At 36.0% G+C, this 24057-nt stretch overlaps 1 protein-coding gene across 1 annotated transcript in view; it reads right to left on the bottom strand.

Moving 5' to 3' along the window:
• The window catches only part of LOC135080104 (uncharacterized), a 43081-nt gene extending 21358 nt beyond the window's left edge, over positions 1–21723 (bottom strand). Inside the window, exon 1 of the mRNA XM_063974784.1 lies at positions 21627–21723. Within this exon, the coding sequence (XP_063830854.1) occupies positions 21627–21644 (18 nt within the window). The 5' untranslated portion in view covers positions 21645–21723. The remainder of the gene's footprint in view (positions 1–21626) is intronic.
• Positions 21724–24057: the final 2334 nt, after the last annotated feature.

Below are 24057 nucleotides of genomic sequence, written 5' to 3'. Positions count from 1 at the left end.
AAATAGCCTTTTTCCTACTTACACTACAGCCTAATTATGATTTTTTGCATTACAGATAATTTTCAGCGATTAGGTAGATACAGTCCGACCGCCAGTTTCATTCATTTCACTCTAACAAGGTGCGATTCCATCTTAATTAACTTGCCTGTGTCTGTCTATTGTCTTTGCCTGTAAAGATTATTAAATGATAGAGTGACTCTTTTAAGGTGGTAGAGCAGTGGCTAGATAGGAAGGAGGCTTCGGAAGTCGTTATTAAAAGTTATTAATAACTATTGCATCTATGTCACATGCGATTTGTGGGCGGGCGGGCGGTGCTTTTTACATTTGCTTGTACTATTGGCTCTGTGCACGATTTCAGCGGGTAGTGTGTGTGATAGTGCAGTTGGGTACTTGTGTCGGCGTCACTAAGCGGAAATTTTAAGCTAAGTAATTTTATCTTTTTAATATCTAACTATAGATTTCCGCAAAGTAACGCCCGATACTATTAATTCGGAAGTCGTACCTTCGATTCCAAAGGAGGAACACAAACTTCTTTATGTGATAATAAACCGGTCAAACTTAATTACTTAATTTAAATTAACAAAAATTCAGCTGGGTTCAATTCCTAGATGGGAAACAAATTAAGAAACCACTGTGAGTTATTACTTAGAAGTAAAAAAACTGGGAACACAAACTTAAAGGTACCTAACTATTCATAATAATCATAACCATTTGTATATTTCCAAATACGTTCGATTGAGCCAATAAATCAGAAACCAGAGTTCTGCTGACCACAATTTCCACAATATTCACAAGAAGAATTTGATTTGATTTGTTCATTTGAAGAAGCTGCTAAGACGTAGTCAACAACATCAACCGGCATAATAAAGTCACAATACGTTTGAATGCCAGTTAAGTGTGTTGTGAACTTCCAAATTTCCTCCAATAAATCACCATACAGTACATAAGACTATATTATTTTGTTGCAAAGTCGTTCTTATTGCAACTACATAAGGTCCAGTGCTTTGCTTGATGTGCCATGTGTACTATCAAGTTGTAAGTATTCACACAGGTAGGCGGATGTAGAGTTAATGTCAACGAAAGAGGGATGTCACTTGGTTGTAAGATGTAGTTTTTGATATAATTTATTCAAGGACAGCTTTTACTATGGGTACATTAAAATAGATTAGTCTGAATATCGGTTGATAAAAGTATAGTAGAAGAAATGTTTTGATCGTGTTTTTTTTTGACACAAATAAATGGGTTGGAGGCCTTTATTATTTTTTTGTCGCCTAGACATTTTGAGTATGCTTACAGGAGTTATTTTAATAAGTCAGTATATTATGTAGATCATTTATTACTGAAATACAAATCCGTGAATTTGAACTGAGTCTCATGCTTAAACTTTTCGCGAATTTATTTGTTCAAAGAAGCCACATTTAAAAGATGTTATGTTGTCTTTTGTATTATGTAGAGCCTTATTAATTGAATTTACTTGTAGTTCTATGTGGTAGGTGCTATAGTTTCTCAATTTTGTGTTACACACGATATCCAAAATTAATTCGTCAGCTTGTGATCATTATTGTTGATTGACAGCCCTATTAAAGTGCGTATCAATAAACAAAAGAGTGGAATGGGCCATTGTGCGGTGAAAGTGTCGCCACTGATGCGCTGGGAGTCGACCCGACTGCCAATGACTTCCGAACATCAATCCACAATCCACATTGATACCGTTGGACACCGATGGTAGGTGGATTAAGCTTTTATATGTGAGTATTTCTCAAAAAAAATGTACATTTTGAAAAAAAAAAGTGTGCTTTGAAACAGTTCAAAAGTTTTATATTTATAAATCATCACACAAAAAAAACACACGCACAATTTTGAAGGATGAATATTAATCTTTAAGATAACGAAGAATTATAGCTATAATCCTACTTATTACCAAATATTTAGATATTTTAAAAATAGTCCTTTTTTACCTTTCATACAAAAACCTGTTTGCCACCCTAGCTTTTTCATGTATTTTTGTTTCATAAAATGCGATACGTAACTAAATTATTGTAAATTTCTTTGTATTATCGTTCTACAGTAATCGCAGTTTCTGTATCAAATTGATTTTCTATGGGGTGTCATAATGAATTGGCAATTTAAAGCAAAAAAACAAAATGAGTCGCTCTCATTTACTATTTCGTTATTTACTCTTTAGTTACGATTTATTTCTACTTTCCCATGGTTTCTGAACAATTCCGTATTTATTTTACACGGACAACAATAGCTGCACTCTGAATGGCTGTTGGCCTGACGTCTCCGCCATAACATCTATCGCGAAAATTAGTGAAAACGTGTGTGTTTTGTGGGATTACTTTTTCGTAACAGGCAGTAAAATCAGCGATTTTATATAGAACGGTAAGTCTTCATTTAACCATTTTTTGTAATACGTGTGGTACGAACATTTAGTAAGCTTTTATATTTGCTGTAACAAATTTTATCAAAAAAATACTTGTTTCTGATCTCATTTTGTCTAATATTTCGTTACGTTTTTTACTAATTTCGTTACGTTACGAAAAAGTACAACATAATGCTGAGTGTATACTGTTATTACCTGACTAAGCATAGTAATATTCACTACTTAATTTATTTAAAAAAATATAGAGCGTTAATAACAAAAGGATTGGATACTATCTGCTTTACAGAAGTGCCACCAGCAAAAAATTATCAAATCATTTAGATTACGTTTTTATGTGATTACTTCTTTTGTTTTTTTAGGAATGCCGCCAAAAACCAATGCCGAAAGGCAAAAAGCTTACAGAGAACGACTCAAATGGAATCAAAATGGATAAACATGATGGAACAAAAATAATTTTATTAAAATAGTATGAATGATTACTCCCTTATTTTATTTCTAACCCCTTAATATTACCCCGTATTTGGGTGCATACTTACAAATATTTCGAATTGAATAAATGAAGAGCATTCACAATATTTCGCCAATGTATAACAAGCCTTATGGCCTTACTATTTCGTTACTACCGTTTCGTTACGTACATTTTTTTTGAGAAATACTCATGTATAATTTGTCTTTGTTTTATTTTTGTGATACCTTGTTTGTTTATGTTGTTTATTGATATTATCTATGTTGGCTTATTCCCAATTATTGCTCTTTTGTTTTACAAAAATGTTTGTAGTTAAATAACTTTTTAAACTAATTATTATTTTTAATTTTTCAACACACAAGACCGTCCGTTCCGTCTCTATTAATGAATGCTGGTAGAGATTATTAATATTGCTTAAAGTTATTTTAGAGTTAAAGGGGCATTCCCACCAGGTGGTCTCTTGTTCACACTGTCGTAACTCCTGTGTAGCCAGGACCTAAAATTTAGAGTGAGAGAAAAGATTAAAGGTGTTCTTTACAAAGTAGAAAGTCTATGGGCAAATTAGGTAGTGTATCTAATAATAAAGTTGTAGCTAAGGTAGTCTATGGTTCAGTCTGGTTACCTAGTTAACAAAACCGTTAAGTTAAAATGACGTGGGATCATCATTGTTAGATCTGTCACACCAATTAGCTCCAAATAACATAGCGTATACTACGAGTTCTTCGTCTGTCTTGGCCTAGTGGATGAAGCGTGGAGTCGAAAAATTTGGTGATTGCGGGTTTGATTCCCACGTAGGATTCTTATGAAGGATTTTAGAATTATAGCTGTTTAGTTAACCCATTGCGCACAGTTCAGCAAAAGTTTTTCTGGAATTTATAAACCGAGACCCAGTGGCCTATTTGGCACAATGTTTTGACAAGGAATTTTCCTGGTTCTTCTAAACTTAGTCTTTATATTCAAATCACCGCAAGGTCACCGTTTTCTATTTGGCGAGCCGTTGGTCGGCCCAGATCGATTCACGCTTGGCTCTCCATTCGATATGTATTTGGGCTTGTAGGGTAAGCGGCTACCAATTCGCATCAAGTGGATTCTATGCCTTTTGTATTGGAAACACAAAAATGTTGGCGTCCCATGCTTCTGGAACATGGCAGTAACTTCATATCAACGACTTTAATGATGTAATCTATGGATGTAATTTTATTTCGAAAATATTGACTGGGTTGGCTGTTCTCACTGACCGTTTCATCCCGAAGAGTATAGATGCAATCTAAATTGAGATCAGCTTGTCCAGAAATGCTTAGGCATTTAGGTACTCATTACCTTTAAGAATTTGAGAACATATTGGGTATATGTGCATGTGCGTAGTACACACTATACCTAAACTATAAGGGTGTACGTTACTAAAATACCAAATCCAATTACTTAAACAATAATAAAAACGAATATTATTATTCTAGTAATATAATTGTTTCAAAAATGTTTGCGTAGTATGGATTATTACTTTATAGTGTAAACCTCAGTCTACATCAGAATACAGGTAATACCTAGTTACAATTACACAAAAAACCCAACTGCGTAAAAATGAACTAAAAAGATAAAAAAGACAACTTAAGTATTGACAAATGCAGTCGGAGGCATCAATGAATAATTTTATGTTTGTGATAAGTATTTGACGTGCGAATCATAAAAATCGCCCCAAGCATTTGGTCTCTATAGTGCTTCAAAGGAACATACATACATATACATAGGCTGTTAAACACATTACCACTCCTTTGCCTCGTGCAGTCGGGTAAAAATCACAGTAGTTTGCTTGATGTACTGCCATCTACATATACTTGTATGTAAAGCTGCGTATTGACCATGTAGAGACATTCCACGAGTATATTCGCGTCGGCATTCGCAATGTACGAGTAAGGGCCATCGGCGGCCACTTTCTAATGACACAACGTGGCATATGACCAGATGACCACATGGTCATCGCGGTGTGCAGTTATATTTAAATTAGAGGAAAAATAAGAAACGTAAGAGAAGAAAACGATCAACGACTGGATAGTGAACCATATGACCATAGTGAAATGAAGTGCGTTATTTATTAATGGTGTAGATCATTCTAATGGAAGATTTTATAGGAATGTATAAGATTAGGTTACATTATACAATACTGATGATTATTAGGCATGTTTGCTGTTCCAAAGCTGCAGGATTTTTCTATTTGGTCACAGGAATTAAACTCAAATAGTCACCTACCTACATTCCTTAGTTAGTGAGATTTTTTATTTTAGAGTTGAGATCATAAGTAATGGGACATATAACAGACAAATTAAAGAAAACAAATAATCAATTTGCTTGTAAAATAACATAATAAATTTAAGTAAAGTAACTTTTCCTCACACAAAAAATCAAGTCCGAAATTCTTCATACAGAAAGCACCCCAATTCCGCATTCCCAAAAAGGTTTCCCCGGAATCATGTCAAGCGGCTCATTTCCAACATGGCCTCTATCACGTCAGCGTAAGGTGCATAAATCTCTAAATTCAAATGAGATTTCGAGTTGCGCGCGCGCCGACCGGTCCCGCAGCTTGAGAAAGCAGCGAGATCTTCAGAACAAGTTTGTTTGTTTTAGGGAGAACAATCCGAGCTATTTGTGGCTTTAGTTAATTAGATTATTGAATTCAATTAAGGATTTGATTGGTTTATTGGGCGGAATTGGAGAGCTATTAAGCGGTTGTGCTTTGGAAACGGCCTGCACGATTGTGGGTGGTGTTTGTGATTAGATTGTGGAACTAATTTTGATACTATGAATAATATTTAGGAGCCAACTTTTTCTTATTTTGACGTTCACAAGAATCACAAGTGCATAAATCTCGATCAAACTGAAAAATCAAATAATTTTTCAAACAAGACAATTTCATGGCAACATAGCTGTTTTGAAAATTATAAAATTACTTGAAAAAAATCGAACTGCCTAAGGCGGGAATTGAACCCACGGCCTTTGTCGGGCGACTTATCTAGTAGACACACACTTTTGTAATCAAAGCAAAATCAATATAAAACACCAAAAATGAAAACAAGATTTTCCTAACATTCCGAGTACCTACCTACATCTTTCGTTGTTTAAATATGACATAACTAAGTAAATAAAAACAAATGATCAATAAATTGTACGCCATTAACCCAGTTTAACTACCAACGTTGTCTATAAGTTTATGTTAAATTTCCCATGGCAAGAGGATATGGTTACGGGGACAGTTAAAACATAATCATAACACTTTATTTTTATTGAGAAAGTTGCCAACCTTTGTAGGGCCTGTATAACGACAGTATATGAAGCTATACAATGTGGTGTATCTTTTAAGGAAACTTAAAGCTATGTTGGGTGAAATACTCTCGCCCGTATTCACAAACAATGCTTGCTTAAGTTAAGTGAAGCAGCAAATCGAATGCACAGCGTCGAATAGAGCTCTGTGATTAGTTCGTATGTCACCCTGTGCGTCCACGCGCACTGTGAGACCTCATAGTAGTGTTTGTAAATACGGGCGTCTGTGTATTTGTTCTCAATTCGGTTATGAGACTTAATGCTTTGTTTTAAGCCTGTTTTACCATAAAAATAAATATAAATCCGTTATTAAGGAGGTAATTGGCACAACGCACACGATAAAAAAAAACCCTATAACAACCTATAACACTGTATCTTCAATTACAGCTTTGTTTTCTGTTCCTGAGCTTCTAATTAACCACTTAACAAGACACACGACACTAATCACGAGAATGATCCTCTGATGAACCTCTGGAATCCAATTCCAGAATTCCAGCTGGTTCCAATCCGAATCCGTCCAGTTTCACCGGCTGATCAACATCCTTGGCCGGCGGCTGATTGGCCGTTCCCACGGTGCAGTGAAAACGCGCGAAACTACCCGCACTAGTATATACTTAATCGTTGATAAGTACAGGTACAATCAACAAGAGAAGCCGTTACATAAACAAGCAACCTGAACACACGTAGGCAAAGTACATAACTCGTTTCTTCTTTTGACTAATATCAAATTTCAAACTATTTAAACATAGTAATTAGATTGAGAACTAATTTTTATTCCCGTCTTTTTTATTTCATTAACCTTATGAGAGCTAGATATTTAAAAAATACTTCTGAGGCCATGTGTATTTTTTAAATATTATGTGTACTAATTGCGTCATCTGAAATTAATATTTTTTGGGTTAAGTTTTTTCTTTAAAGTTAAAGCAGTCAACATGGTCCGTTCCAACAATTAAGTTCAAATAATTATACGCTAACCTATTTAAGCTTTAAACTTAATTTTAACTCTCGAGCTCACAAAGGGAATTTGTTATGTGCAAAATAAAGACCTCGTAGTCTTACCTTTAAAAACTAAAATGACTAAGATACAACATTTACTTAGTGCTAGTACTAACTAGATGTACGTCCTTCTTGTACTTATGTTCTTAAATAATGTAAAAATGTTATCAAGAGGTTGTCCCTACATAATAAGGGTCCGTATAAGGCCAATACCCATCGACTGTACCTACAATCGCTCATAAGGCGGTTGGCACACTTTGAATAATTTGTAGGTTTCATATAAGGCACTTTCTTCGTTAGTTGACACGATGATACAGATCCGTAATTACAGGCTGATAGTAGCGTAGCCAGTGCAAAGCTGTTTAATCGTGTAATCTGGAATTTTCCTAGCACTAGATTAAGTACAGACAAAAGCAGATAGGTGCTATAAAGGTGCATACAACCCGCTCGATCCAGAAAGGTAGGTCAAATTTGGAGAAAGATTGTTTTAACATTTGTTTCTTTACGAGATCGAATCAGAAATGAGGAGATCCGTAAACGAACTAAAGTCGCTGACATAGCCCGACGGATTAGCAAGATAAAGTGGCAATGAGCAGGGCACATAGTACGCAGGACTGACGGCCGATGGGGCAGCAAGGTTCTGGAATGGAGGCCGCGTACCGACAAACGCAGCGTGGGACGTCCACCTACAAGGTGGACCGACATCATAAAGGTAGCAGGGAAGCGCTGGACGCAAGCCGCTACCAATCAATCAACATGGAAAGCATTGGGGGAGGCCTATGTTCAGCAGTGGACGTCCTATGGCTGAAATGATGATGATGAAATGATGAACAGCAGAAAGGTGCTTTAAAAAGTATACAACCCAGTCAAATTAACTGCGTACCTGGCAGCCATGACGTCACCTCGACGCTTTTGTACAGACGGGGCGAACAAGGGGAGGTGAGCGGGAAGTGGGAGGGAGAATCGCATTCCGGCGAGGTGCGTAGTTAGCTCAATCGGGTTGTAGATATATAAATATGTATTATACGAGTATATATAGCTCGATCTGTCCTAATTTATTTTATAACTCATATATTGTATACTTACGAGAAAAAGTATGGAATCATACCCTTGTGTTTTGTTTCGAGCCCTCACAAGCCATTTTTATTTATCTTCTATAAGTAATTTAGTTCTCAACATATAGGGTAATTCCATTCTTTTGCTCGCGAGTGTATATTATTGTATTTTTGCATCGCTCATTGAATTAAGCAGAATTGCACCCAATATTCTGATTTGATACCCGCTCTCATCTCCAGAAAACCGTTGTTCTTCCTACATTATACAATATTGCTATAATTTGTAAAGGCACCGGCTCACTGCCGCCGCGGGACAATTTGTGGTCGTAATGCCTTTGGAGATGATTGTCATTTCGTGTTACTGTTTAAATTGTTGTGGCTCATCTTCTGTTATATAACTATGCGGTAAGTTGGTAATAAAACCCTTTGAGCTTTTATTTCTCAACCTTTTGGGCACATCTACGTGATCTAAGCTTTAATTATATTCAGAACTAGCTTTCCGCCCGCGGCTTCGCCCGCGTGGACTACATTATATAGCGGACCCGACTATTTTTTTTCCAAAATAAAATTTAGCCTATATTACTTGTGGATAATGTAGCTTTCGAATGGTGAAAGCATTTTTAAAAACGGTCCAGTAGTTTTTGAGCCTATTCATTACAACCAAACAAACAAACTTTTCCTCTTTATAATATTAGTGTAGATAAAGAGCGCTACTTTTGATTCTTGATTTGATTTAAGCTTCTTGGCCCTGGAAAGGGCGTAAGGAAGGACTGAATAAATAACTTGATATATGATGTGTTATAGGTTTATGATTCTTTCAGATTTCAGATTTGGTACTTTTATAGATACGTTTACTAGAGACATTGCCCTGATATAAAAGAACTGGGATGTGAGTATTTTGGAAAGAATCCACAGATAAATTTTCAACACAAGGGAAGTTGCATAATATACATAATGTTCCATATTATGGTAAAAACACAATTTGAAAATCAATTTCACTCAATTTGTAATATTACTAAGTTTGTATTTATGCGTAATTTAACGTTAAGGTGGCATCACTCTACAGTAATGTCATAGTATTAATGAATATTACATAGAACGTCGTGAAGAGAGGTTCTAACTCGTTGATGTCTTTCATGAGAAACAACATTCTTGGAATTAAAACGCTTCTAAATTTCATTTAAAAGTTCTAAAAGTAATTCAAATAAGTGTATTTTCATTTCCAAGCTATTCGGAATCAAATAAACCTCCTGATAGATATAAATCTGAGTTATTTATATGCCTGTTTATGCTAACGATAAGTAAAACGTAAGTTGGCTTTCTAATCTGATGGTGAGCCGACATTTTGATATTTGTCACTGGACGGTACTGGGAATGCTTGCTTAATTTATTTCATTACTTAAGTTATAGTAAAGTTTAGAGTTCACTTGTCTTCTTCACTGGTTAGGTTTTTTATTGGAGGTCAAGCTGTAGATCCTGGCTACATAGGAGTTGGAGCGGTGGGACCGAGGTGGGAATAGTCCCGATAAACTCCTTTAGGGAGTCTATATGATACAAGTAATTTCCAAAATATAGACTCTAAAGCGGGCTGGAAGACGTAGTGTGGGCAGGCCTCCTACTAGGCAGACCGACGATCTGGTAAAGGTCGCGGGAGGAACCTGGATGCAGGCAGCACAGGACCGTTCATTGTGGAAAGCCTTGGGGGAGGCCTTTGTCCAGCAGTGGACGTCATTTGGCTGATACAAACAAGATCTAAAACTGTTAAAAAAGCAAGCATACTATTATGCTGCAAATGACACGAAAAGAGACAATATTAAGAAGTACATACGAAGGTAAGCTACATTCAAAAATTGCGCCCTACATGGCAGGTAGAAAAGATTTTGTAATAGCAAGTTGCTTTTGTAGGTCAAATCCTTCATTTGCCTCTGGTTAAAGTCATGCTCTGGCAGTGGGGATACTAAATGACCCCCCATGATGACGATGAAGAAGCTATCTAAAATGTAAAGAATTAACCTTAACATTGGAATGACCGATGATCATGATATGAAATCCACGTGCCCATCGTTCGTTCGTTTCAGCCGTCAGACGTCCACTGCTGGACAAAGGCCTCCTCAAAGATTTCCACAAACACCGATCCTGCGCCGCTCGCATCCAGGCATCTCCCGCGACCTTCACCAAATCGTCGGCCCACCTAGTGGGAGGCCTGCCCACGCTACGTCTTCCGGTTCGTGGTCACCACTCAAGAACTTTCCTGCCCCAGCAGCCATCAGCTTCACGTGCCCATAAATATTTACATTTTATTTATAAAAGCTCTAGTTAGAAAGCTGTTCTTTTCAAAACGTATTCCTTTATCTAGTCTAATCTATTCAAATATTAATCCTGATCAAATTAATGTTCAAATGCCTTTCTCCAACACTGTGGAGTGAAGATGTTCCGTGATGTAACGTATAACTCGTAATAAATTCAATAAAGTTCCAGCAAGAAATTGTTTAATAGCGCGTTACTTCAAAATTAATGGTTACAAAAACTTTATTTTTTGGAATTCCTATCAATTTAGACCTCCGTGACCGCGCATTGATTTTTAAGATAAGAGCAATAAAACTTTAAATCCAACCGCAATTAGTTTTATTTGGGAATGCATTTTGTTAGTTATTTATTAAAACCATAAAGTTTTCGAAATGTATTTAGTTAATCGGATTATATGAGTGATGGTTGTTAAGCACTTATGTGTTTAAGAAAATACTTTTACTGAGTCTTTTATTAAGCTCTTTCTTTAAGTTATGGTTGTTTTTTAGGGTTCCGTATTTAAATTAAGAATCAATTACGGCTAATTGAATTAATGAAAAAGTGCTTAAGTATTCATAAAATCACTAATTGCATTGATGATCAAGATATGGCGCAAAACACAGTTTCAATTTATATTCAGAGTAAAATTTTGCATCATAAAGTCATAATAAAACATCTCATATTTGTAACTTAAGAAATAGATGACATTTAATTTATTAACGTTTGCAACAAATATGTTTGTGTTCTTTTAATTAAAACTAGTAGTTAGGCGTACTTATATTTAAAGTAAAATATATTTTGAAGGCATTTAAATGGCAGCCTTACAAAACATGCAATAGACTTTTGTCTTCAGCTTGAATACAAAAAACACGTAAACAATTTCTTCACATTGAACATGATGATTACTAATCCTTACAAAACTTAAAACACAGTATTTTCTGTGTCACCGCTGTATTTATATTAACCAACTTATATTACAAATTAATTGGCCGATGGGGCAGTAAGGTTCTGGAATGGAGGCCACGTACCGGAAAACGCAGCGTGGGACGTCCACCCACAAGGTGGACCGACGACCTGATAAAGGTAGCGGGAAGGCGCTGGATGCCGCTACCAACCGTGCGATGTGGAAGTCATTGGGGGAGGCCTATGTTCAGCAGTGGACGTCCTATGGCTGAAATGATGATGATGATTACAAATTAAATTTTTATACTAACCAATGTTGCGTCAAACGTTGGCCAAATAAACAGCGCCAACGAATATCACAAAAACCTGTTAATGAAAGTGAATCTGCCGGTAGTTAGCGTCAGAAAAAAGTAAAAGTCTCACCCAAGGCTGCGTGTACTTTGGGTCTTATTACCTAAGCGGTAAGGTTCGTGATGTAAGGTTTTGCTTAATTTACAATTACGTGTGATGTGTCAAATACTTTTACTGATTCGTACTCGGCTATGAACTTTCTCGGAAGGTCGTGCGGAATAAAACCGTAGAGTCGCTTGGTTTTTACATAGTTATTTAGTAAGCTCGTGGTAGTAACCTCTATCGTTATCAGTGATCACTGATCTCTTATAATATATCTCTAGTTAATCTCTATCATAAATTTAAGAGACTGGCTTCTTAATGTATGACTTGAATCCCGAAAATGCATCATAAGTAAAATGACAAAGAATTTTGACAGGTTAAATATTTAATTGATGACGAAAAATCTCAAATTGCACTTATGCAATGACATTGTATAACGAACGACCATTAGTCGCCACTTAAAATTAATTAAGCTACTTTGTATTCTACATTCATTTAGCAGTAGTTAAGAGGTGTCATAAAAATTTATAACCAAAAAAAGACGCTATCTCTACGGACGGCTCTGTTCCATTTCACACATCACTGCGATCGTGCGAAGGTTGATAGCAACCGAGTAATGTGATAGAAGAACCATCATCAGTCAATTTTACCGTCATTTGTCCAATTACATGCGTAGGAGCAGAAAAAAACATTACCTAGCCAATTATATGCGTCGAACCTTTAGGAATAGAGTTTAATCGGCTAACGACTCAATCAAATAAGCATTTTGTGAGTGAGTAAAAGTTTATGGTGATACGTAACACTGACATTACGTTTTAGTCGTTAATATTTGCGTGCGAATGATATACGATGCTAATTTCGTGTAAAGAAGATTTGTGTGTACTTATTGTATTATACTTTTATGGTAATTTATGTTGTTAACGGGATTTCTGTACTGTTAGAAATAATTAGCAGTATTGCATGTGTTTTGTAAGTTTTTTACATATACGTAAAATACACATTTATATGGTACGTTAGTGGCAGGGTAAAGAGCATTTACTTGTGACAGAGCAACGAACCGAACGTCATATTATTTATTTATTTATACATTTTACCTGTAATGGACCATTCGCAAGAACTTTACATTACATAGAAATACTCTAGTCTATATTCACCTTAAGGGGTAATTTTGTTAATATGAATTATGAGATATTTACATAGAAAATTTTACTAATCCTGAACGACTTAGCATTTTAGCATTAAAAGTGTTGAAATTAAATGAAAATGAAACTGCAGTCTCGAAGGTAAAAAGTAAAGAATTTCTTCTTGTAAAAATACATTCTAAACACAAACAATTATTATGTTTACAGAAGTCATTACCGTAATACTATGTCATTTAAATAACAGCCAAAAGTAATTTCCACGCGTCCAAGCGTCAAACGCGTAACATTACGAAGCTTACGCTACATTACACGCTGCTGCGCGCGCGCATGTTACGAGTTACGCGCATTTGTCACAAGTTACGCTTAGCTCGGGGTTTTGGAGAAATAATAGATGTTTTGTTAATAACAAAAGCGTTTTGTTTTGGGTGAATGAATCGCTTTGGAACAAATATTAAGACTGACCCGTTGTTGGGTTGTTGGTTGGGTTTTTGTGGCGGTCAAGCTGTAGATCCTGGCTACACAGGAGTTGCAGTGGTGGGAACGAGAGGTGGGAATAGTCCCGTTGACCCGTTGTATTAATTTTTAAGACAGCGAGAGTCTTAGCTGGATTCAAGTGACAAGAGAAAGAGTCAAAGAAAACTTTTGATTTCAAGTATTACCTACCACTACACCTGCAGTCTATATGGTCCCGATGTGGTGGAGTGGTGGTAGAGCAAGCATTGTTACTAGTCGATATGGTCCTAACAATATGGTGGTAGAGTAAGGATTGGAAAGGGGTGTGCTCTGATAAGGGCCTACTAGTAAGTCCTCGTAGTAAGTAGTAATTAAGAATTTTCTGGTTGCATAGTCCTTTTGAAGATCACAATCAACTTATGGGAGTTGAAAGAGACAACTTTAGAGTCCGAAACCAATGATTTTTCTCTATCACTTTTAAGTTTGTCAATGTGGGTGTAATACAATATGTTCAAATCAAAGTGCCTTGTGTCACAGTCTATAAAAGCATACAGTTTGCTTTCGAACGAGCAGAAAAAACCACACTACATACACGTATGACGTTAAAATATTTGGTTGAATCAGAAAGATTTCTCTATTATTCATCATACACTCAATCACAATTCGAAACTGGGTCAAAACACGATCGAAATGGCCAATTTCTTCGTGAAACACCTGCTTTTACGAGAAACGACAAAGATCGGAAATAGCTTTCAAAGTCAAGGCCGCGTTCAGTGGAGCGAGCCGCAATCGTGTTAGCATTTGCTGCGGGAGCTTATTCCGAGTTCTAGTCGATACTCGATATCGAGTGCGGTAAATATCGAGCGAATAAAATAGTTTTTGATGGAGCCTCCACCGCCTATTTTGTAAAATAAATTTTCTTTAAAGTAAGTTGGCTATGGATGGTGCAGCCAACTACAGTTATTCATTAGATAGGCATAGCTATTTACAATTTAAAAGAAGACTTATGCCCGTTTTCACCATCAATCCCTAATTTTTAAGTGACCCCTATCCAAACAAAATTCCTGTTAAGTGTTACCATAGGGGTTATTTAAAAGGGATTGATGGTGAAAACAGGCATTAATCAGCTAAATCATTATTATTATTATTATTTATGTATGTATATTTTATGCAGTATAGGTTAGTGTCCGTGACTCCCACTCGGCATGGGGCACACTGAAAACCAGCGTCGTGGCCTCCCTCACCGGGGGCCATGGCATATGCTGAGTGGGGTCCCATTGCGATGGACATCGCTGTGCGACAGGGTGGCACTGCTCAGTTTTACTTTCACTTTCATTGTATGTTTTATTTTATGTCACCTATGTCTTATTTACTTTTTACTTACTTACTTACTTTTTACTTTTTTTTTTCTATTATTTACATCTTTTGTCTTCTGTGATGTCCATGGCAATAAATGTTTCTTTCTTTCTTTCTTTCTTTCTTAAATTACTCGAGAAAATAGAAAAGCTATAGGAAAAACAAAGTTGAAACCACATACTTTATACGCAAACAAATTAGAATATATAACTTTGGTCATTTATTTGGGCACGTTATTATAAACGATGTGGTTCATTCCAACAAGTATGTACTACCAACCATTTTTTTGCCACAATTTCCATAAAAATCCATAAAAAAAACATTAATTTTTTAGAACTCCGAAAGAGCAACAGAGTAGAGCATATCGAATGTTTTGCAGTATTGTCGTAGGTTCTAATATAGTGTCGACTCTACTACACATACTAATATTATAAATGTGAGAATGGATGTGCGTTGTTTTTTCTCTTATTTTCAGGCTATATTTTAACCACGCAAGCGAAGCCGCAATCAAAAGCTTGTCGTTGATAATTCGATCGATCGTTTATAGTAGACCACCTGCGTTACTTGTACCGGTATTGCTTCCTTCGGTAAATGTCTGATTTCCTTCGGATTAAGCGGTTAATCTCGATAAACAATTTGCGATAAAAGAGATCACTAATAACTATGTAGAGCCTCGACTCTTGCTGTGTAATTATAAAGGGAATGCATTAATTCAAATGGCACACGAAGTTACTGGTTTATCGTTATATGTACTTTTATACATATAAAGTTACTTAAAGATGCCCTTGTTTCTTTATTTACCTACCTACATAACTTTCTCCATGTAAACTTTAACTCGACTTTAGCTTTTTGTAGCAAAAGCCGTGCAGCGGTATTTGTATTGTATGTCTCGATTGTCGACTAATTTACTTTTTTTTAACTATAACTAAATATTAAGTTTTAGTCATTTACTTTTAAACGGGCTTCTTGTATCCTTGGGTAAGTTTCAAATGCATTTATTTCACCATACCATATTTTACCATATTGCTATCTCAACGGTAGTTATAAATATAATCTGACATCAAACGAACATGGAGAAGTTCGCTTAATGTCAGACATAAGCATAATACCTACGGTTCAGGCATTAGGTTTATTTTACGCTTGACATTAATGTAAATTATAAGCAATGGAACTTATATTTATGGTTGGTAAACCCATAACCCCATCCGGGCACGTCCCGCCCCAGTTATCAAATCCTGCCGACCAGGTAAGTCAGTGTTACATCCGTTTTAACAGCTGTTTATTTAACCCTTAATTGGAAACGGGAAGTGAGCGCAACGGGACCATGATATTATAAAGGTTCCGTCATAATTTTTGAATAAACTTTATCCCTAAAATAACCTATGTCTCTATTTGAATCTTGTTTCTTTTTAACTGAGAAATTAAGATTTTAAGCTGTTTAGAAGTCTAGCTAGACTCAATGTAAAAAAGTTCTAAATACATGAAATATTAAACGTCCAAGTTTGTCGTACGATATATGAGAGGCGTAAGATTAAAGCGTCATTATGTAAATCAACCTATCTTTTTGTATCCACAAAGTTCGTGCGGGAGCTTTTTTCGACACGCACCTGTCATCCGTGTGTACAAAATTGCCTCCAGGCAGGTAGTTGTGAAGTTGAGGCGTGCTGCCTATAGACCATATACAGTACACAGTACCCGATTAACCAAGTTTGATGGGGACATATTTACTTTATTTTAATGTAACTATATATAAATAACTCAAAGGTGACTGACTGACTGACTGACATAGTGATCTATCAACGCACAGCCCAAACCACTGGACGGATCGGGTTGAAAAGACAATGCCGGAAATTGGCGTCTTTTTTTTTTCGCGCGGCCATCGACCAAACTTTGTTTTTTGATTACAAAATAGTGTAATAAACCAAACTTACTATGACATGTATACCTCTAAACTCAGTCTGAACTGAGTTACGAGCGTTAGAAGTTTGATGATTTACATACTAGATTTGCTTTTTGCGCGCAAGTTTTGTAAGAAATTGCAACAAAATATTGCGCTATTTTTTTATTGCGCTGATTCTACTCCACACTGATGTCTGGAGCCTTTAATGGATGGTATTGTTTGTTTACACATACAATGACACTATTTTGTTGCAATTTCTTACAAAACTTGCGCGCAAAAAGCAAATCTAGTATGTAAATCATCAAACTTCTAATGCTCGTAACTCAGTTCAGACTGAGTTTAGAGGTATACATATCATAGTAAGTTTGGTTTATTACACTATTTTGTAATCAAAAAACAAAGTTTGGTCGATGGCCGCGCGAAAAAAAAAAGACGCCACCTTCCATACAAAATCTGGCATTGCCATTTGGCATGCAGGTAGATGTTATGACGTAGTCATCTGCTAAGAAAGGATTTTACGAAACTCCACCCCTAAGGGAGTAAAACGGGATCCACGCGTAAGAAGTCGCGGGCGGCCGCTAGTAAAGTATATGCTTGTGTTAGGGCAGCGGTTAATGGGCATCAACTAGCGTTTTTAGTGCTAGTGTGAAAAGGTTGACCAGCATAGACTGTGTTATCGAGTCCAGCTGCTTCATGTATCCCTCTTTGAAAACCAGTGTCTCCTTAAAAACACTTACTACCTACCTCGAAACAATGCTGCGCCGGCGCATCTAATTTGATTATCATCTTTCGTGTTGTCACCGCAACGACTGTTACAACATTGTGACACCGTATGACACACGTTGAATCGTTCGGATGCAATTTTGGACATGTCGTGACTACTTGACGTAATTTTTGTGACATTATGCACTATTAAAATAGAATAACCTTTATGGTTGTTGGCTCATGTGTTATTATTAAGGTAAAATCAGGTAATAATTCGTTATTATTAGAGTGTTGAAAATGTTAATATTGACCTATTAATCTAGACTAGTTAACCTTTTTAGAAGATCCGTTTTACAAAATTATTAAACAAACTTTCTCACCAAAACAACTTGACGTGCGTAGATGTATTTTTGTTCACGCCATGCGAGCTTACACGCAAGATGCCATCAAAATCGTGGCACTAACTAGAGTTAGCACGTATTTTCTCTGGCATTGAAATGTTTTCTAGATTTAGATTTTGAGATTGTTCTAGATAATAGGATTTAGCTACTATATGCTCAAGTCTGACGAAGAATGGATGCAATCTTCACAGCCAGAAATGAAAACATCAGAATAAATAAATGTTTTTGGTTATTCAAAAGTAATTCTTTGATCCCAACAGGCTTTTTATTTCATGGTTTTTAAATTTCGATTGAGTCACAGTTATACATTGGTTCAAACCTGTAATATCCCATTCAAACTAGGTCTAAATATCTAAACAAAGTTGCCTATTTCAAAATGTTACCCCACCTAGGAATCAAACCATGAAAGTTTGAGTCAAGGGAGACCAACTGACCAACCATAGCACCATTATAGAGCCATTCACTGAACTCTATTCCCTCATGATTAGAATATACTTAGCCATTGAAACTACCCTACTTTATGATTGACCAGCATGATTGCCCGAACGTTGCACCGAGGTGTTATATCAGCTGCCGTTAGCAACTAATTTAGCATAATTATGACACAACCTCAGTGTTTATTATGCTTTATACATAGACTTATTAGCAGGTATAGTCGCCTGTCCCGAGTTTCTGACCTTTGTTTCATAAGGTGAAAGGTGAGGCATGGAAGTTAGTCTTAACATAGACTTTTGTTGACTGTTCCTAGTTAGTCAAAGGAATAATCTAGCCAGCAACGAAATTTAAATCTAATAAATCTTATGGATTAAAAAGTGAATTTATAGAATTCAAGATTATTTAGTTCAACCAGCAAATAATGTAACTTGTCGCAGGTTATCTGTTAATGCTAATCCATTTTGAATTTAACTCCCTGGATTGCTCGTAGAAATGAAGTAATCATAGCAAAACCGTTAATTTTCAATCTAGAAGGACATAATACATTTTAAGAACTATACTTGGTGGATGTTGGTGTAGGAAAATATTTATAATTAAAAGTGGGTCTCGGCTCACTTAGTCAGCATCAGTCATTAACACCTAATCAGAGGTATAAGGGCAGGTTAGTTTCCTAAAAAATTTTTTTTAGTCCGTCATGTTTAATATCAAAAAATATTGGACACATATATTTTTATTTGTCAATCTATTAAATAATTACATAGTTATGGTGCGTTGAAGTTCCGCACGACGTCACAACGTGCGGCACTTTTATGCACGCGTTGACGTCACGGGCCTCTTCTTATGAACTTTGGCGCGCTTTATCTCTTTAAATTTTCATTAGTTTGAAAAAGTGAAAAATACGTGTAGAGTATTTTTTGATAAGTTAACTGACGGACTAATTAAAACTCTTGCTTTTTAACCCAGGAAACATCCCTATTTCGAACTCTTCCTATTATGTTCTTCTGATTTATTTCGTTGCGGGTCCAATGACAGTTTCAACTTCCCCCGGGACAAACTTGACCTTCATTGGTTGGGTTTTTATGGCGGTCAAGCTGTAGATCCTGGCTACACAGGAGTTGCAGTGGTGGGAACGAGAGGTGGGAATAGTCCCGTTTTGTCACCAAATGGGCCCAGCGCGTGGTGGAATTTGCTCTAAGTTACCCCATAGGTGGGATGAGGCCTGTGCCCTTCAGCGGGACGTTTATAGGCTAGCTTTACTTTATCTTACGCAAAAAATTCGCATGAAAACCATAACCAAAGCACAATGCTATATAAGTGCCTTTCTATTTTTGAACGAGTTTAACTGTAACTGCTATAACCTCTCATCTGACCGCCTCCCAATCTCTCAGTTACGAAATACTTATAGAATGTGCCGACTTACTGTGCGAAAGGAAACATTAAATTTGCATGTCTGTCTGTTGCATTAGTTCGTTGCATAAAGGTGTGGAAAAGTTTGTTTTGTGCTAATGAAACTGTATTGACAGGCTGTTAGGATGTGTTTTTTGAATTTTGTAGTAGTAGCTAATTTTTGTATTTGTCATCAATAGTGTTTCTTCTATACATGTATGTATAATTACAGTGGTAATTTGTCGTTAAAATACCTATTTTTATTTTATTTTTTCTTTATTCGGAAAACCACAGCTCTTTATAATACTACAAACAGGGATTTTTCTATGTAATTACAAACACATTGTTTGTCACGGCAAAAAAAGTAGAGGCAGTAAAGTCAAGCGTGCTATTTCGTAATTTTATTATAAAATAAATTATTAACGGACTAATGCTCTGGCACGCGTCTGAACGGACACAATAAAAACACATTACTGAGCTAATAAAAGCCATAAAACCATTTTAAACACAACATTAGAGTATTTTTACTTAATATTTGGGGAAAAAATTGTATTTCAGTTACATTACTTTGTATTCGGGGTTCATTTTGAAGTTACAGTAGATGTCTTTAGTTCCGTGAATATTTGACCCACTTTTGTAGTGATGATGGCACCATATTGTACCAATTCTTGTCAAATGTTATTAGGATTTGAAAATAAATGCTGTTTTCAGGAATCAAAAATACTTAAATCTCATTTATTTACTATAGTCAAAGTATAAAGCTTAATCTAATAAACAAAGGATAATTGTAGCTGCATTTTGGGTTCATCTTAACTGAAGTTCTGAGCTTTACTACTTTTCTGTCACTTTCCGATAATAGCGTACGATTTTCTCAAACAAGCAACGCATGGGCGACTCATCTTGTTGCAAAGACGGTGGTGATGATCGGTATACCAAAATCAAAATATTAATCAGTACTTAGGCCCTTATAGACTCAAAATACCATTTATTTTGAAAATTATAAATAACTTGAAAAAATCGAACTGCCTAAGGCGGGAATTGAACCTACGACCTTCCGCTTGCCGGGCGACTGCTCTTCCAACTGAGCTACTTAGACACTGGATTTACCATTTATTATGATAACTTTAAAAAAAGCTCAATAAGGCAAGTAACGAATATTGTTTAGTGTTTATACTCTAAATCGGAATACTTAGAAGAACGAATTGCGATGAATCCAACATCCAATTATAGAGTTCACAGATCGGAAAATGCAAGCGTCTTCTACCCTAGCATAAGTAATAATGTTTAACCTAGTCTCCTTCTGTCCCAGATAGTCTCCGCTGTATAATATTGCCTTCTTTACATTTTTCTTTCAGTCAACCCGACTGCCAACTGACGAAAGAATTGCGATGAGTCCAAGGGTCACCCTAGCATAAGTAATCATGTTTGATCTAGTTCTGCTTCCAAGTCTGTCTTAACGGTTAACCATTGATAAGAAAATTTGCAACCATAAAAAGTTTATTTAACAAATTCACTAATTGAGTTTATGCGTTCGGCCGTCGTTAAACGATTCTCGTCTAAACTTGTTGATTCACTCTCACTAATTTCACCAATTTGAAAACCAGTCGATACCGAAGCTCGTGCTTTTTCTATTTTTATATCACTTAGAAATTAACTTTTTATAAAACGAATCTTGATTTGACTGTGCATATTAAAATTTTAATTGGGTAGGTAGATAATATTTATAAGGTAATTAAATATTTTGTAGTTATTTTATATCATACGAATTAATCGTTTATTTTCATTAAAATAGTATTATAGTAAAAAGGCGACAAGTTCAATATTAAATTTTTCCAAGTAAGAACCAGGAAGGAAATTTTTCCTAAAAAAAAAAAAACTAGTGATCCAATAACGGTAACCAGAATCGATAAAAACGAGCCCTCTTCCGATGATGAATCGATGATCACTCGACTTTCACTAAAGAAAGTGGACTCGCCCGCGGCGCGATCAAAACCTGGCCATCAATACTCGACCTCAAAACTCGGTAAAAAAACAAAATCCAGACTCACCCAAAAAATCAGCCTCATTGTATCCGAGCACAGCACTAAAAAAATAAATTAAAAAGTAAACTGTCACTGCACAGGCGCGACCGCGCGCGCGTCACTTCCAACTGAGGCGATGGCATCGGCGGTCATACAGCCTCCCCGCCAACCAACCTTCACATTCGAGGATTATGTAAACTCAAGCAAAAAAGATAGCGCAAGTGCATTATGAGCATAATGGAAGGCGAGAAATGTTGAGTGCCCCACAATGGATTGGGGAGATGTGACGTGCATTTGCCGGTTAATGTAACGGGTCTATTGTTGCATTTTTACTGTAATGTCTTTATTGAAATGACTGCTAAATCAATTACTGTTGAAAAACATTTTAAAAAAGCTCCGCAAAGCTTTTTTTCTATCTGATGTAATCTAAATAAACCTACGCTTAATTGTTTATGATTGTCTTAAATAGGTAGCGTGCTTTTACCACAAAGTTGACTGACAACAAACTTGAATTCGCAGCTTTCATTATAAACTCCAGTTTTTGTTTGCTAAGCTTGGCATACTTAGGAAAATGAAGGAAATATTGAAGATTGACGATTATGACGAATTATTTCAGTGGCTTCACAAATTACCCTATGTAAAATTACTTTCAACAACTATTTTTTATTTTAGGACTGGTCTAGGAAATATCCCTCTGACATGGCTTTTCAAAGTATTTTAAAGAAGTTCGTTCGTCGTTTCAGCCGAAAGACATCCACTACTGGACAAAGGCCTCCCCCAAGGATTTCCACAAAGACCGGAAAATTTAAAGAAGTACCTAAATGATTTTTATAAAACATAGTTTAAACAAGCAGACAGTGCCTATAGCTACCTCAACTGGGTAAAACATCACTTAAAGTAATTTATTTTCTGTGCCTCTATAAAATGAAAGTATTCAGTAAGTGCGTCCTTTCCCCAATAGGTTAAGTTTTAAAAATTACCATAATAATAGCCATAGAAAGGATAGACTTCCAACTGTGACAGTAAAGTTTATGGAGCCTTAACCTTGAGGCTTTTATTCGGCCATCGGTCTGACTTTCTTGCGGCCTAAACTAGGCAAGCGGGACAAACGGATTCACCGATCCGAATATAAACGTGAGTAATTAATTAGACTTTATAGATAGTGTCATCGATCCCTAATTTTTAATCGATTTATTGGTCGGCGGCCTTTTTTGTCAATGAATTATTACCTACTACGCTTTTGTTGACATCGGCACAACAGAGTTTAAGCACAGAATAATAATAAGTTAACATTTTGTAGCAAACTACTACTAACTGGGTATATAAAATCCCAGACTATGTATCTTGACGTAGAATTCTTCGTGTCACCTTTTTTTTGTAAATACAATTTCGTAAAAGGCGACTAAAGGACAAATAAGGAAACATAAGGCTTCCCAACCCGTCTATACAGCGTGGGAAGGCCACATCCTCCATTTGCATCTGGTAATTAGAGAGGGCGTGCTTCTGCATGCAGTGGAGAGTAGATGACCTGATGACAATGATGCAGTACTTAAATAAAATACCATTATCCTACTAATATTATAAAGGCGAAAGTTTGGATGTCTGGATGTTTGTTACTCATTCACGCAAAAACTACTGAACGGATTTTGTTGAAACTTTACAGTATCATTGTTTATAACCCAGAATAATATATAGGCTATAATTTATGATAATCTGTGACAAACTAAATTTCAGGCGGGTGAAGCCGCGGGCAAAAGCTAGTTAACCATAAAACAGCGACTATAAGCACAGAATAATAATAATAAGGTACAAATATGCGAACATCAGGCCTCTCTAATCCATCTAGACAACTTTACTAAAAGTGTATGCCAAATCCTCAATTTGTAACAAGTAAATAGTGAGGGGGTGCTCCTGCAGTAGTGAATAAATGACCCGATGGCAGTGATTTAACACTTAAAACACCGTTATTAACCATAAGAGCAGATACAAACAAACTTCCATGCATACAATTAAGTCTGTAGCTGTATTATGCGGGAATCGGTCCCGCGACCTTTCACGTAGCAGCCGTTCTTAACCATTTCACCTAATTAGTCATCAATAAGTAAGCTCAAAAGCTTCCGCACGCAATTATAGATTCAAAGTTTATTTTAAAATTATACGTTTACGTAAGAAATGCACATTCAAACTTCTTAAGCATTTACGTAACGCCAGTCATTATGAAAATATTACGGTTAGGTCTCTAATTATATCATTATGATAGACAGACGTATTGACATACTAAGAACAGGCTATATTTTTAGACTCTATTATTATAGAATAAAAGTCAATAGAGTTTAAATAGTCTTTTATAAATCGACCTTCGCAGATCAATTTAATGATTAAGTTTCAGGGTTTTGCTGCTTAATAGGACATGAGTAATGAGGTTAGGTCGAAGGTATTCACGATTTTTTTATCTTAA

Source organism: Ostrinia nubilalis, chromosome 17, assembly GCF_963855985.1.
Source record: "Ostrinia nubilalis chromosome 17, ilOstNubi1.1, whole genome shotgun sequence".
In the NCBI taxonomy this organism is placed as follows: Eukaryota; Metazoa; Arthropoda; class Insecta; order Lepidoptera; family Crambidae; genus Ostrinia; species Ostrinia nubilalis.
This window is presented reverse-complemented; position numbering and strand designations above follow the sequence as displayed.